Source organism: Schistocerca nitens, chromosome 4, assembly GCF_023898315.1.
Source record: "Schistocerca nitens isolate TAMUIC-IGC-003100 chromosome 4, iqSchNite1.1, whole genome shotgun sequence".
In the NCBI taxonomy this organism is placed as follows: domain Eukaryota; kingdom Metazoa; phylum Arthropoda; class Insecta; order Orthoptera; family Acrididae; genus Schistocerca; species Schistocerca nitens.
The window spans coordinates 19,844,249-19,861,569 of record NC_064617.1 but is presented as its reverse complement, the minus strand read 5'-3'; the positions used below and the strand labels follow the sequence as shown (position 1 = coordinate 19,861,569).

Here is a 17,321-nt window from a genome sequence, read left to right as displayed (position 1 = left end):
GGGTACCTTATCCACAAAGTGACTTGGACTCGAAATATTTGCTTCAAGTCAATAGCCCAAAGCAATGTTTCTTACCTGAAATGTCATTTTGGATCTCAATTTGCTATTGTATTTGATGGGTATCCATGTGAAGGAGACAAATTTAGCACAAAGAGTGCTGAGAGAATTCGTAGGTCCAAACAACATTCTTCGGTTGGCGTTGTGGTTGAATCAGAGATGGTGAACAAAGTCCCTCAGGACAAGTTCATGTACAAAGAAGGAAACAAAATGCGTTTGATCACACTTCTTAAAATGGAATTTCTGGAGTGTAGCATTGAAGTGCACCAGGCACAAGAAGATACTGACGTTATAATTGTAACATCTGCCATTTCAAGAACCAAAGATTTTGGAAGGGTTATCATTGTAGGAGAAGATGTTGACCTGCTTGTGCTCATGACCGGTTTGGGGCAAGGCATTGAAAACTTTATTTTTCTTAAAGCCAGGAAGAGGAAATGCAGAAGACAAGTGGTTTTCCACTGCATCTTACAAGTTTGACAGTGAATATATTCTTTTCACTCACGCCTTTAGCGGATGTGATACAACATCTGCTTTTTTTGGTCAAGGAAAAATTAAGTGCTGCAATATTGTTGCAAAAAATGAACACCTAACCTCAGTGCTTTGCACGTTCAATAAACCACATGCTACTCGTGAAGAAATAATAACTGCAGGAGAACAGGTTACTATCGCATTGTATAGTGGAGGTGTCAGCAGTTCCCATACTCTAGACCATTTGCGGTACCAGCTATTCGCCAAGTCTGCCACAAAAAGCAAACTGAATCTTGCACGGTTGCCACCTACACAAGATGCTGCACAACATCATTCGTTGCGGACTTACCAACAAGTCCAAAGGTGGATGGGAAACTGGGAACCTCCTGAGAAATGGGGCTGGAATCACAGTGACCACGGTCCAATACCCGTTATAATAAGCCAAGATCCAGCACTTGAAGCACTTCTTCACATTGTTTCATGCTCGTGCAAGCTGAACTGGGGCGGAGCGTGCTCCTGCAGAAAAGTTGGTTTGAAATGTTCTTCAATTTGCAAGAAATGTATTGGGGTCAACTGTGAAAACGTGCCAAAATTTTTATATGAAGACAGTGAAGATGATGTTATGGAGGATGTTGAGGAAACCGCTGACGAAACCAACGAACTTGCTGAGGCTGACTCGCTGTTTAAAGAAGAGGTCAATCTGGGATCAACTCTATGTACAGACCCTGAATCTGTAACTCAAGGTATTTCTGGTGACACTGAGGAACCTGGCCCATCAAAACATTGGAAGTGATGCTCATATCTGTCTCAAGTGCGCTAATGTGCGATATTACAAGTATTACACACCCAGAACTGTCAACATTTTTTAGTAACTGACAATGCATTTTAATTGTAATAAAGCTACTTATTTTTAATGTCAACTGTGTGGCTTTTATACACAAGAATAATTACCTACCTAATTAGGTTGCCTATTGCAGCTAATAATAGTTCAGTTTCCTGAGAAAATTTATTGTGTGTGTGTGGGGGGGGGGGGGGGAAGGGGGGGGGGTTATGTCTCTTAATGATGTATTTTTATATTTATAGTTTTACAAATACCAGGGCTGAGGTGGCCCATAGTGAACTTCAGGTAGTGATGTAAGAATCACAATAGTTGGGTGCCCAGCAATACTCATGTTGCATACAGAGACATTGAATACCTGAAAGTGAGGTGGTAAATTCCAACTTATAACATGATGTATAATGTATTTATACAACACAAACAGAAACTGAAAAAAATAGTGTTCAAAAATAAGGTATCTTGCCACTATGCTCAAAATTTGAAAAATTGGTATTTTTTGAGGCGCTGTAGCGCCTTAGATATTGGGAGTAGAAAAAAATGGCAAGAATCAAATTTGTAGAGAATTTTGTGCTCTTTAAAAAAGAAAATAGATGTTAAAGCGATAGGAGCAAATGAAACTGAGATATTTTGAAAAAACTGAAAAAAGTCCGAAATTTTTGAAGTTTTTTGACTGCAGAAAGTTTTCCCAAGCGAAATTTTGCTGGCAAAACTCGGTTTTCTAATCTTTCCAACCATATGAACGAGTTGAAAAAATAAACTCTTCTATCCCACCTTTTGCAAGGTATATCTACTATTTGACTGGACTAAGAACCGTTTGTATGAATTTGGTTTCTGCCACTGTATTTACATCTTGGGCTTGTGGCTCTTTCGTTCATTGCAACTATGAAATTCCTATGGCTCATGCTCGATAGGAAACTTTCTTTGTCCTCCCACATCTTACATAGCCACCTGTTGTACTCGGTCTCTGTATGCCGTATGTGTCCTCAGCAGCACTTCCTGGGGAGTGGATCGGACCACCTTCCTCCGTTCGACCCTTGTCTGTTGGGAACTATACTGTTGGTGTTTTGGTTACGCATCTACATGTCCATCCATCTTACGCTAAACACAATCGATCATCGTGGAATCCGATTGGCCACTTGTGCATTTTACACCAGCCTGGTTGAGAGTCTCTATGTAGAAGCTGTCAAACTACCGCAGTCATACTGCTGTAATTTTCTCCTCAGCAGATATGCATGCTGTTTATCTGCAATGCATGGCCACTCCTCCTGTGCCTCCTTCGATGACTCCTATGATTGCCAGTATGGGGTGCATCCCTCTTCTGTGTTATCTCCTGGACTTCGCTTTTGGCTGTTGCTCCAGTGGCTTAACTTCACACTACCTGCCACTCTTACCCAATAAGTGTAAACCCTTCACCACCTTGGCTTTGTGCTCCAGCCCCTCTTCATCTTTGACTTCACTAGCTTCCTAAGTACTCTACTCCAGACTCTATCACTGTAAGTTTCTTGACTTTGCATGGAACTTTGTGCTAGTACCTTTGTGTACACTGATGGCTAACCGCGTTGTCGGGTGTGCTTTCATTGTTGGCACACACACTTTTCTGTATCATCTTCTGAAACACTGCTCTGTATTTACAGCGGAGCTCTTCGTCTTGTATTCAGGCCATGCAATACAGTTAGTGACACAGGATTTTCAATTGCATCATCTGCTCAGACTCTCTCAATGCCCGTCAAAACTTCTGTGTGCTGTACACCGCCCATCCTATAGTTCGTCAGGTCCAGGAAAGCTGGCACTTGCTCACTCTTGATGGGAGCCACTGTTATGTTTGTGGATCCCTGGTCACGGTCTGACAAACGAGGTTGCTGACACTGCTGCCAAGGCTGCAGTCCTCATACATCGGTCCGCTAGTTCTTACATTCCCTCCCAATGATCTCTGTGTTGCTGTCTGTCAACAGGTGGTGTCACCATTGGCCTTCCCATCATGGGAACAAGCTCTAGGGAATTAAACCTTTCTCAGCGGCTTGGCTGACCACCTCTCATTTCTCTTGCCCTTGTGAGATCATTTTAGTTAGGTTGTGTATTGGGCACTGTCTTTTTTAACCATCACCATTTGTTAAGTTTTGATCCATCACCACTTTGTGCTTATTGTCCTCAACATTTAACGGTTTGCTGTTTCCTCATGGAATGTCCTTTTTTTAACCACTTACGTTCTAATTTATGTTTGCTGCCTTAGCTATCAGGCATTTTAGCGAATGTCGTGCGGGCTGTTGGCCACGTTTTACTCTTTATCCCTCGTAGCAATGAAGGACATTTAATCTTTAGTTCAGGACCTCCATTGTATCTAAGGTGTATTTTGTGGGCCTTTCTCAGAGTCCATGTTTTTAGCTGTCTTTAGATTGAGCTAATGTGTAACCATTTTTAACTCCTTTTTTGTCTTTGTGTTCTGCAGTTCTGACATACACTTATGATCCTAGCTGTTTTTGTGTCCTAAAACAAAACAAATCAAAATTAGATCTGTAAACTGCTGGTGCAGAGATTTATGCTTGCTATGCCGTGTCGGTATCGATACTGTACGTGTTCGATTTAATTGTAATTTGCATTTTTTGTTCAAATTTAAATTGCCTGTTTTCAGTGCTGTTAGGTAATGAGACCTGATAACAGTTCTATATTTGATTAAATATTACAGGTAACATGGCTTATGAAGTTGGCAGTTTATCAAGTCTAATTTCTGGAATAAAAGAAAATAGAAATGAAAAGATTATTTTTCAAAAGAAAGTTATAAAACAACAGTTTCCATTAACTGAGAAAACATCACAAAACAAAAGGAAAACATCAAACTATGAAAATATTAAAATAAAGTCAAAAGTACACAGGTATGTATGTATGATGTATTTTACCTTACCCTTACCCTTACCCTTACCCTTTTCCAAACACACATTTGAAATCAAGAGTGATATCAAACTTGGGATGAGAGGACTTAAAAATCAATCTAATCTTGTTCTTCTATGTCCTGAGCTGAGGATCAAGGGAGACTTGAGCATGTCTGATTTAACAGAACTCTTTCCACTTTTTCTAGAAAAAAAGATATTCTAATTGTGTGTTTCAGTCTGCTAGCCATAAATTATTTTTGTTATTTCCTAATTAGAAGATTCTGCTAGATTAATGTTGTTCATTGTGTAATATTACTAGGTTTATTTCTGTTTTCAGTGCAATTCAATACCTACCTGTGAAATTTATGACCTAACACACTTTTTTTAAACAAGTAGATTTACTATTGAAAGATTTTTCTTCTTTTAAAGTTGTTAAAGGTACTCCTGGATAAAGTTAACCCCACCCCCCCCCCCCCCCCCCCCCGCCCTCCTCCCCTGGGAGGCTCACAACCCTTTTGTGGGGATGTGCTTGGCTACCATGGGGGTGCCAGCCTGTGCAGTGCTACTTCCCTTCCTGTGCTGCAAGCCTATACTTCAATTTCTTTCCTCCTTTGCCTATCCGTCAGATGATCTTCCTGGTACAGAACCCACATTGATGTGGTACATGATTCAGGACCCTAGTTTTCAATTTCACTTCTGGTGCTCTCTATACCTTTCCATTAATAAGTACATGGCTCCCACTGTTTGGTTTGACCTGCCAACACTTTTCCAAATTGTCAGAAGTGTGGATTGTGCAGGTAAGCTCACTCAATGTGTATTATACCTTTGTGTCTTTTCAGTTTAGTAGCCTTTCTTTATAATAAGGTAATAGTCCAAAACCCAGCACGGTAGCCATAACGTGTGTGTGTGTGGGGGGGGGGGGGGAATTGGTCATAAAGTACCTGCACAGTGGTAGCCCTCTGACCACACAGTGATTGCACTGTTGGTGCCCAAGTTGAACTCTCCACATGTGTGCTGAGGAGTATGTGCCCATCATAACTTGGGCACGGGGACTCCTAGCAATGGGTCACTGGCCAGGTATCTGTTGCTGAGGCTGGGTGGTATCCATGGGAAAAGCCCCCATTCGGAGTAGGTGGCACTATGGCAGGTGACTTGCATATGAAGTGGATGAAGCTTTCCCCCACTGGTCTGTCTCAACAACCTTTTCCCCCACTGGTGGTCATAGAGCCTCAACAGTCGCTTCAGAAGTAAAGAACTTGTTCAGTGCTGAGTGATACATCGCCTAAATGTTTCCTTCCTAGTTATGCTGTGACAAAATGACAAGCAAAGAAATACTGTCCTTAATACCTGATTTGTACATGGGTAGTTAAGGATTCTTTTTTGGCCACCAAGCCTTTATTCTTTGTAGAGAATACGGAGGACAAGTTTGAGAAAGTTTCAGCCTTCTCCAAAATGAAACGTGTTTCCAGTTTTGATTAAAGCTTCGCCTCCTGCCCAGTCATGGATCTTGCTGACTTGTGACATGCTGGGTAACAATCCTGTGACTATCACTCCCCATAATTAGTATGAGTCAAGTCATCATTTCCCACCATGACCACATCTTGCAGTCTGACAGGCTGGAGTGACAGGCTGTACACTTAGTCAGTCAGTACATAGGAGGCCAAAGGACAAGAGGATTACTACTGGGACCTTTATGTTGGCCTCTGATGGTGTCTTGTTCCCTGAAAAGATCAAGGTGATGGTGTACCAATGTGATGTGAAACTGTATGATCCCCTTGTATATGGTGCTTCAAATGTAAGAAATTCAGGCACGTCTTTGCATTGCGACACCAGCCCAGGTTATAAGGATCGTGGAACACAGTTGCACGTGAATGTTCTTCTATTCCGTCCCTCATCTGCGTCAACTGTGGAGAGCACCATTCTCCTTGCTCATCAGACTCCACTGTCTTTCAGAGAGAGAGAGAGAGAGAGAGAGAGAGAGAGAGAGAGAGAGAGAGAGAGAAGTATAAGATTCTGGACAGACTAACATACCAAGGCTAAGAAAAAGTCGTCCAACAGCGGGCCTTCAGGGCTGTTTGACAGTGCCTGCGCACATGATGGTTGGGGCCTCTCCTTCTGCTGCTTCCCCCACATCTACTTTGGGAGCAATGACTCCCCACCCACCAGGGATGTCAGTCCCAATCCCCCAGCTGCAGATGCATCACTCTAGTCTGGCTTCTCACACCAGGAAGGGGTCCTCAGGACAATCCCCTGCAGCATTTCTGCCGGGCTGTAACGAGATTCCAGCCAGTGGCTGAAGGAGCCACAGGCTGCTGATAGTAGGGCTTTGCGATCTTCCTCAGCCTCTAAAACTAAATCTGGGAAGCCCTCCCAGTCATCTGAAACCCCTAAGGAGAAGAAAGATAAAAAAAATTCTACAAAGGCAAAGGAGATGATGGCCAGATCCCATGTGTTCCACTTCCGTGACTGAGGCAACATTCCCCATGGCTCCAGATTGCACCACACAGTGTCTCTCAACCTGTGTGTGTTAACATAAGCTCTCAACCGGTGGCACCAGGTGACATCCTGCGGTGTAACGTGCCTCCTTGATCCCTTCATGCCCTCACCTCTCCATTGGAATTATAGCAGTTTTTCCAGCACGTAGCAGAGCTATGACATCTCTTAAGCTCCTCCCTTGCTTTCTGCATTGTCTGTCAGGAAACTTGGTTTCCAGCATTGTTTACACCTGCCATTCATAGTGACGGGGGATATTTTAAGAATCACATCGGGTGCAGTTTGCACATATCTTATGGACATTTGTACATAGTGAACATGTGCTTTTTTGTGGGGGTCCGCAGCCTAAATGTGTGATCAGCCAGTTTCAAACTTTGGGTCATCTTCAATCTCCTGAAATACATAAAAAAATGGTGACAGTCATGTATCTCCTTTCCGATGTATTGTCTGAAATGATTTCTCAGCTCCTCCTGCCTTTCCTATCCTGGGCAACTTCAGTGCCCATAACCCTTTTTGGGGTGTAACTGACAATGACATCAAAAACTTACGGGCAGACCTTGACCTCTGTTCGTGGAACACTGGTGGCCTCATCACTCTTAATTGTGGCACATGGCACTTGGCCATTGCTTTTGCAGTTTTCAGCCCACGTCTTCCCCATCCATCCACTGGAGGGTCTAAGATGACCTGTGTGGTAGTGATCACTTCCCAATATTTCTGTCCCTCTGTCAGCATCACTACTGAGTGCCCATCCAGATGGGCTCTCAACAGTGCCAACTGGGATGTTTTGTCCTCTACCGTTCTTATCTCCCCGCTACATGGAGGTATTGATACGTCTGTCCAGAATGGAACAGCAGCCATTCTATTGACAGCCGACTTGGCGATCCCATGTTCTTCAGGATCTCCACTTTGGAAGATAGTACCTTGATGGACTTAAGAAATCACTGAAGCCATTAGTGACTTCAAGTGGGCTCTCCCAATGCTATAAAAGACGTCCATCGATGGAGCACCTTATTGTCTTTAAACGGCTTCATGCCAGGGTCCACCACCTAACAAAAAAAAATTGCAAGCAAGAATGCTGGGAATGGTACCGTTGAACCATTGGACTACACATTCGTCCTTCACAGGTTTGGGCGAAGATCAAATGCCTCTTGAGTACCAGTCCACTGTAGGTGTACCCAGTATTTCATTGAATGGTACTGTCTTCACTAACCCAGACACTGTTGGCGAAAATTTTGCTCTCCATTGTGCTCCAGCCTCTGCATCTAGGAACTTACTTTTTCTGTCCTTAAAGAGAATGTGGAGCGAATACACTTACCTTTCACTACACTTCATCTGGAGCCCTACAGTGCACCATTCACTGTGTGGGAATTCTTCAGTGCCCTAGCCCTTTGCACTGATACAGCCCAAGGACCAGACTGCATTTGTAACAAAATGCTCAAACACATTAGTGGATTCTCCTTACCATCTCGAGCTAGAGTGAGTTACTATCTCAGTGGCCAGAAAGCATCATTGTCCCTGTCCTGAAATTGGGTAAGCATCCTTAGAAATGGACAGCTATTGCGCAATTAGTCTCTCAAATGTTGTCTGTAAGTTGCTCAAATGCATGGCGAACCGGCAGCTGCGTTGGCTCCTTGAGTCTTGGGGCTTTCTGGCTCCATCCCAGGGCAGTTTTTGCCAAGACCATTCCATTGCTGATCATTTGGTTTTCCTGGTGTCCAACATCCAGACAGCTTTTAACCAACATCAACACCTTATTGCTGTCTTCTTTGACCTACAAAGGGCTTAAGACATCATATGACAATACCACTTACTCCCTGCCTTACATGAATGGTGTTTCCAGGGCCCACCTTTGAATTTTATGCAGAACTTATTGTGCACTGTACATTCTGGGTTAAAGTTATTGCTTCCCACAGTGCCCCCCCCCCCCCCCCCCCCCCCTGCCCCCCATATCTAAGGGAACCGAGGGAATGGACACTGCAGGGCTTTGTATTGAGTGTCCCTCTCTTTCTAGAAGCCATCAGTGATCTAGGAGCAGCTGTCGGATCTTCAGTATCAACCTCCTTGTTTGCCGATGGTCTTTGTTTTTGCTATTGCTGCAGATTTTGGCGGAACAGACTGCAGAGCACTATTCGGAAGGTGCAGTCATGAGCCCTCACCCACGACTTTCTTTTCAGCCACCAAGAATCATGTCATCCACTTCTGTCGACCTCGACTACCAGCTCCTCAATGTGGTGGAGACTTGTCCCTTTTTGAGTCTGATCTTCGATGCCCATGTGATGTGGCTTTCCCATCTTCGCCAACTTCAGTGAAAGAGCTTTGTACATCTTAATATACTTCACTACCTCGATAACACCAGCGGGGGTGCAGTCTGCACCACCAGTCTGCAGCTTTACAGAACTGTGATCCTGTCCCTTCTTGATTATGGGAGTGTGGTATATGGTTCGGCATCACCCTTGACATTGTGGTCACTGGACCAGATACATCATATCTGCCTCAGTTGGCATGTATCACCTCATATCTGTGTCAGTTTATCCTTTGAACTGAAAGATTCATTTGACTCCATGGTGGTTCACTGCCTGTTCCCGGCTGTCCTCAACACATTTCCAGGATCAGAATTGACATACTGCTGGTGATTCAGCAGTCAATGGACGAACCAGTTTTGAATACACAAGTGCAAGGTGCAAAGAACTACGCTCCTTGCTGAATGGATGCAGTGTGTGCTGAATTGGCCATCAATGAGCCCTTAGCCATGCCCGTTCTTGCTTCAGCAAGATGCTTCTGTTCTGCAGTGACTCCCTGAGCAGCCTTCAGGCTGTAGACAAGTCCTACCATTGTCACCCATTAGTCATGACTATCCAGGCTCTTCCTTCTGACCTCCATCAAGTTAGACGGCCGGTCATCATTGTTTGGACCCCTGGACATGTTGAGATCGCAAGGAATGAACAAGCTGACCACTTGGAAAAGTTGGCTACCAGGATACTGGTTTTTTGGGAAATGAAAGTCCCATAACTGGACCTTCAGCAAACTACACCATCAGTTTTTGGAAGTCTGGATCTTGGAACGGTCTGCCATGGACTCCCCAAACACACACTTCTTGTAGGGAATCCACTGTTCTTTGTTGGCTACGCATTGATCACAGTTGGCTGATTCACGGCCACATTCTCCCACACAAGGACCCACCATACTGGCGATGTAGTCCCTGTCTATGGCCCACATCCTACTAACCTTAACCTTCCAGACACGCTACCTCTGGTGCCAGCGGATGATGCCAAAGCAGCCGACCTGCTTTTACATTTCACCCATGAAGATGGTGTGTACTTCTCCCTGTGAGATGGGGCACGTTGGCCTCATTGATTGCCTGAGCATTTGGAGTGGCAGCCCTCACCTGCTCTGGCCGAGGGGACCTATGGTGGCCCTTGCTCGGTGGTCTGACCTGACTCCTACTCTTCCCACCTTTTTATTCTTGTATAATTGCCATCTTTTAATGTTTTGCCTCTCCTAAGATATTATCATCTTGTTTGTGTTACTAATTTTGTTGGTGTAACATAGGACAAGGTAATGCTGGTTGGATGAAGGAGGTGCATCTCCCACTACATAAACTGCCACTGGGGCCTCAAACTGCATTCTAGACAGAGCAGCTCACCCGTCTTACTCCCTCCCACTACTCTCCTACTTCTCCTTGTTTTTATCTCTGTTATTTCATCTTGTTCACAATTTGGCTTCCTTGGATTTAGCTTTTGTTTCCTTCCTTTGAGGTTTATTCCTACTTCGACACATATAGGATGAAGGCACTGATGACCTTGCAGTTTGGTCACTTAAATTCCAACCAAGCAGCCAGTTAAGTTCAAGAGTGTTAAAGCTTGCTACCCCACCCCACCTCATCCCCTTCATCCCCATTCAATTTATGAGATCAGCATGAATAAAAATCTCTCGGTGTACATGCCGCGTCAATTCTGGATAAAACTCCAAGCTTTCGACCACTACCTCCATGGTCGTCGTCAGGGCTAAAACTGACTGTCGTGAACTAGCGAGGTTCCCACTTTTATATGCCAAGGACGGCTTCTGATTGGCTGGAATACGTCATAGCAACAGCGATATGGCGCGTAATGAAGTGGTGCCCTCTACTTCCATAGATGTAGTTTCTATCCTGCGTTGCCTGCAGCGCCATCCCTTGAATCAGGAGGTAAAGTGCGGGAAGTTTTTCTCTGCGATTTTTCTTTATCCAGTGCACTCTTCCAAGTGTTGCTAAGTGCATAGCCGTTGTCTCTGTTAAAGTTATTATTGCTGAGTCTAATTTCGACTGCTTCCCGGATCACAGAGTCCCAGTAATTCGATGCGTGGGCTATTACTCTGGTTTCTTCAAATAAAATCTTATGCTTGTTAAGCAGGCTATGTTCAGCCACCGCTGATTTTTCCAAATACCTGTATTTTAGGTGGCGCTGGTGCTCGATGCAGCGGTCGGCAACGGTTCTTACAGACTGGCCCACGTAATTCTTGCCGCATTCGCAAGGAATAGTATAAATTCCCGGTACTCTTAAGCCAAGACTATCTTTGACTGATCTCAACATTTCCTTAATTTTCCTAGGTGGTCGGAAAACTGGTTTTATTCCTTGCCTCTTCAGGACTCTGGCTATCTTGCTCGTTGTAGCACCGCAAAAAGGAAGCCGCGCTATGTGTTGGTCCTCGTCTTGTATATGGCTGGCATCGTGTTTAACTTTCTTGGACAATACTGATTTAATTTCACCGGCAGAATAACCATTCCTCTTGAAAACAGTCGTCAAATGGCTAATCTCGGGAACGAAGTGGTCCTTGTCGGAAATAGTCCTGGCTCTGTGTACTAAAGTATTCAGCATAGCTCTCTTCTGAGACGGATGATGGAAGCTATGGCTATGCAAATATAAGCCTGTATGGGTTGGCTTCCTGTACACAGAATGGCCCAGTCGTCCATCCGGCTTTCGCTCTACCAACACATCTAAAAAAGGTAACTTCCCTTCCTTCTCTACCTCCAATGTAAATTTTATGTTTGGATGTACACCATTTAAATGTTCGAACTGCTGCAGCGTGTCGCTGCCGTGTGGCCAGATTAAAAAAGTATCGTCGACGTATCTGTAGAAGCATGATGGGCGGAGGTGAGCACTGTTCAACGCTCGTTCTTCAAAGTCCTCCATGAAAAAATTTGCTATAGCTGGTGACAGCGGCGAACCCATAGCTGTTCCATCCGTCATTTCATAATAATTTCCACTGTAGAAAAAGTAAGTGGTCGTCAAGGTATGCCGGAACAACTTCAAAATTTCTGAGGAAAAATGAGCAGCCAACAGTTGTAGGGTGTCATCCACAGGTACTTTGGTGAACAGAGAAACCACGTCGAGGCTGACCATGATATCACTTGGGCCTATCTTCATCTGTTTTATGATATCAACAAACATTTTTGAATTCTTAATATGATGTGGGCAGTGACCAACTATAGGCGCCAACAATTTAGTTAAGTGTTTTGCAAGCCTGTACGTAGGAGAGCCAATAGCGCTAACAATCGGTCTCAACGGGACGTTCTCCTTATGAACCTTTGGCAAACCGTACAGTCTTGGTGGCCTAGGTGCTCTCGGCCGTAAGTTCTTCACCAGTTCATCGGAGAGGCCAGAGTTTTTTAGTTTGAATGAATGTAGTCTGAGAGTTTGAACACACTCAGCTGTAATCTCCCCCCCCCCTCCCCCCCCCCCCCCCAAAAAAAGGGGCGTTCACCAATGAAAGTTTGTTGCTGTTTCACTCATGGTAAAATCAGATTTGCACACCAACCAAGCAATACTGTACTAAATGATTTTTATTGTCCAGCTCAAAATCTGAAGTTAAACACTCACTAAATTTAATCAAGTCCCACAAACTGCAATAAGTTTATTAAGTTTTGTTGCTGCTGTTCATGAAAAAAATGTAAGTATGATGCTGTGACTTCTCATGAGTGAAATAATAGTCAAAGTCCCTCTGCATAAACTTTCCAAGTTCAAATGACTGATTGTCATGAAAATTTTAAATTTGTGGCAAATAGATTTTCATTGTAGTGTGTCTGCCTCTTGTTTAACCCTATCACTGCTGTGGGCATGTATACATGTCGTGCTGCTTGGATTTTCCTATATTTTTAGGGACGTTTGAATGCATCCTGAGCTGCTGACCTCTCACTGCTATGGACAAGTTACTTCCATAACTCGGTGAATAAAAAAGCTTCACTTATTTATCATACAACATATCTGCCTCATTGTATATTCAGGAAACCGTGTTTTGATATCTTGAATCATTTGAGATACGAAGATTTTTATGACCACACGATTCATGATGCGCAAGGATGCGAATGGGTGTGTCGTGCACTACTGTCCTTTGGATATAAAACCCAATACCTCGAGAACGAAATGAGGTAACCTTTCGCTTTCAGTTTCAAGTAAAATTTTGATACCTTTTCTACATTTCATTCATAGCAATGTATAAGCTAAAATCAACCATGTGCAAAGATCACATTGTGCACCTTTACCTCTGCAAATTCTTAAAAATTTCGTGCAATATTTTTACCTCATTTGATGCACAATAACTATGATTGACAATGAAAAGAAATTCAGTTCTTTATCAAGTCCAGATGTCAGACTGTAAGATACACAAAAATCGAATGTTTTCACGTAACAATTCTCAAAAACTCGGATGAGGATTTCATATTGGCCAGAACACCATTTTTCAACACAGGCACCAGCATTTGGTGAGCAGTACAGCCACAACAAAAGCTGTCTCTGTAGGGAATGCAAAGAGATCATCTGTATGTATTGACAAATTGTGACAAATAGACCTGACCCCTTTGGCGATGTCCACCTCAAAACTTGTATCAGTGACCATGACGTGGTTGTGGCATCAATGATTACCAGTGTACAAAGCACAACTAAAACAGGCAGAAAGATACATGTGTTCAGTAATCAGAGTAGATAAAAATCAGCAGTGTCATATCTCAATGAAGAACTTGAAACTTTTGTCACAGGTCAGGAGCATTTAGAGGAACTATGGCCCAAGTTTAAAAAGAATACACTAGGCTCTCACTAATCCAGCCATTCCTGGCGCACATGGGTGCCACATTAGTGGAAGTGCCGGATTATTGAGTGTCTGAAATTTATTTTATTCATTATTTTGTTTATTTATTTATTTTGAAAACGTAGGGAATATAGTGCACTGCACTTTATTAAACCGAAGGATAAAATTTTAAAACATAGGGGATATACTTTATTAAATCAAAAAATACATTAATTTTCAAAGAAAACTTAGTCCTAGAGTGTATACAGTACGTAATTATACAGCCGTATCACTCACTATGAAACGTGTCCCTAATTTTTAACTGTCGCAATGACGATACGCGACGGTGGCACGCTTTATCACGCAACCGCTTTACGAGCATTACGTCGGTACTGCACGTATCTGGTTGTTGCATAATGTACTCCGGGAAGACCTCGGCAGCTTCAGCACCGGCAGTGTGAGAAATCGTCGTGCTCTCTCCTCCTGTGTCCTCTTCTTAATCACTTTCATTATTACTTTCTTGTTTGCCTTTGATTATTTCTTCACCTGTTAAAGTTTGATCCACATCAGTTTTCCTCATTCAGACACGTAGTAATATCTTCATTATCATTACAGTGTACAAAGTAATTAATAATTCTGAATTGACTGGCTCATTGCTGTCACTCACTACTGAATCCAACTCGACATCAGTGGATGGCCACAATTTTCTCCAGCTCTTCATTACGGTAGCGCTCCCCACTTTATCCCGTGCATTGGCTGCTTGGAAGATCTCATGTATGTTAGTTGCTTTGCACGCCTTCAGCATAGTCCTGATAGTCGTTTTCGCTTTTGTTCAGCAAGGAGACGAGAAGTGAATGTTGATAGTGATGTTAAATTGATTCCAAAATTCGCTGCTGCGTGGGCTGAATTAGGGCTGTCACATTGGGTGGGAGAAAGTGCTTGTATACCATCGGACTTTAGAGAAACATCTGAAGGATGACAGGGAGCATTGTCAAGTATAAGGATAGCTTCCAGTGGAAGCTTTTTTTTCTTTAGCTCTTTTCTCACTGCTGGTACAAATGTTTCGTGGAACCACGGAGAGAATATTTGTCTGTCCATCCACGCTTTCTTCTGAGAGCAATAGTGCAGTGGTAGAATATTTGTCATTGTGTTGAAAACAACGTGGATGTTGGGATTTTAAATCCCATCACCGTAAACAGTAGTTTATGACTCCCACGTCATTAATGTTACACCCTGTTTCTGTTGCTTTTAACCAAGCACTTCCTTCTCATTCTTGGCAGTTAATGTTTTTCAAGGAAGCATCTTGTAAAACAGTCCTGTTTCATCAGCATTATACAAGGCATCAAGAGTTAAATCATCTTCCTCTATTATCTGCCATATCTTGCTTACAAACTCATCAGCATCCTTATTGTTAGCTGAGCGACTTTCCCTATCAGCTGCTGAATGCCATGTTGTTTTTTCCAGTGTGATAGCCAACTTTATCTTGCTGCAAACAAGATACTGCTGCCAAGTTTTGTTAAATGCAGCTGCTTTTTCCTTCATAATTGAGTTACGGATTCTAATTCCTTTACTGTGTTGAACCATCTATAAACAGCTACGACCAGTTCTTCATTCTCACTCTTTCACAAAACCTTCTGTTTTCCCAACTCGCTATTGATTTGTGTTAAGTACTGCAAATAACATCTTCTTTCTTTTTGAGGTCGTAAATAGTTGCTTGTCCAACATTGAACTCAGCCGCAATGGCTTTCTGCGAAGAACCTCGATTTAACTTAACTCAAATTTAGAGTTTTGCTTGAGGTCTAGTGTAACTTGTTTCCTTTTAGAAGACATGATTCCGAACTGTAAAGAAAGCTAAAATTTCAAATACACTATATAAAGCATTGTTTAACTAAGCTTACACACGATAATTCATTGTGCACGTGTTTTTGGATGTGTGCCGAATTACTGAGAGGCTGGACTACTGAGGGCTGGATTAGCAAGAGTCTAGTGTAGTTGACCTCTTGCTGGATAGATACATACCCAGTAGAACAGTTAACAATGGGAGGGAACCTCCATGGTATTCCATCACTGTAAAGTAACTTCTAAAGAAACAGATACTACTGCATAATAGGTGTAAAACAAAACATGGGCCTATAGATAGAGGGATGCTGAATGAAATGAACAAAAAACCATGCCCAATTGTGTGAAAAAGGCACAGGTCATGCCTGTGTACAAGAAGGGTAGAAGTAGTGATCCACAAAACTACCATCCAGCATCCTTGACATCAGTTTGTTTTAGAATCTTAAATTCTATGAACTCTTGAGCAGAATGACCTCATTGCCAACCAACATTGATCGTGTGAAACCCAACTCGCATTTTCCTCACATGACATTTTGAAAGCTTTATACCAAGGCAACTGGGTAGATGCAGTGTTTCTCGATTTCCAAAAAGCATTTGACTCAGTAGCGCCCCTGCTTATTGTAAAAAATACGATCATATGAGGTATCAAGTGACATTTTGACTGGATTGAGGACCTTTTGTTAGGGAGGACACAGCAGGTTATCTTGGATGGAAAGTTCTCGTCGGATATAGAATTAACTTCAGATGTGCCCGAGGGAAGTGTTGGGACCCTTGCTGTTAATGTTGTATATTAATGACCTTGCAGACAATATTAATAATAACCTCAGACTTTTTGCTGTTGATGCCGTTATCTATAATAAAGCACTGTCTGAAAGAAGGTTCATAAATATTCAGTCAGATCTTGATAAGATTTCAAAGTGATGCAAATATTGGCAACTTGCTCTAAATGTTCAGAAATTTAATATTTTGCACTTCACAAAATGTAAAAAAACATTGTATACAATGACTGACTATTATCCACGAGTCACTGTTGGAATCAGCTAACTCGTACAAATACCTGGCATTAACACTTTGCAGGGATATAAAATAGAATAATCCCATAGGTTCGGTTGTGGGTGAAGCAGGTGCTAGACTTCGGTTTATTGATAGAATACTGGTGATGTGCAATGTTTCTACAAGAGAGATTGCTTACAAATCACTCTCGCGACTGATTCTAGAATATTGCTCAAGTGTATGGGACCCGTACCAGATAGGAATTGAATGTATACCCAGAAAAGGGCAGCCAAAATGGTCACAGGTTTGTTTAATCCATGGGAGAGTGTCGAAGAGATACTGAAGGAACTGAACTGGCAGACTCTTACAGAAGTAAACTATCCCAAGAAAGTGTATTAACAGAGTTTCAAGAACCGCCTTTAAATGATTACTCTAGGGATATACAACCCCCCACCCCCACCCCACCCCCTCAGTATGTATCACCCACATACAGATTGTGAAGAGAAGATTAGAATAATTACTGCACACACAGGGGTGTTCAATCAATCAATCAATCAATCAATCAATCTTCCCATGCTCCAAACGTGAATGGAACTGGAAGAAACCCTAATAACTGGTACAATGGGACATACCCTCTGCAATGCACCTCATGGTGGTTTGCAGCATTTGGATGTAGACATAAATGTAGGTGTAGCAGCAAAATGGTTAAGCAGCTTATTCAGCCACGC

The 17,321-nt window shown here is 42.8% G+C and overlaps 1 protein-coding gene across 2 annotated transcripts in view; it reads left to right on the top strand.

Moving 5' to 3' along the window:
- LOC126252913 (RNA-binding protein 34-like) overlaps positions 1-17,321 on the top strand; it is a 96,069-nt gene that overhangs the window by 28,174 nt on the left and 50,574 nt on the right. For both annotated transcript variants that reach the window (XM_049953898.1, XM_049953899.1), the window contains exon 2: positions 4,047-4,233. In XM_049953898.1, coding sequence (XP_049809855.1) covers positions 4,052-4,233 — 182 coding nt within the window. In that variant the 5' untranslated portion in view covers positions 4,047-4,051. The remainder of the gene's footprint in view (positions 1-4,046; positions 4,234-17,321) is intronic.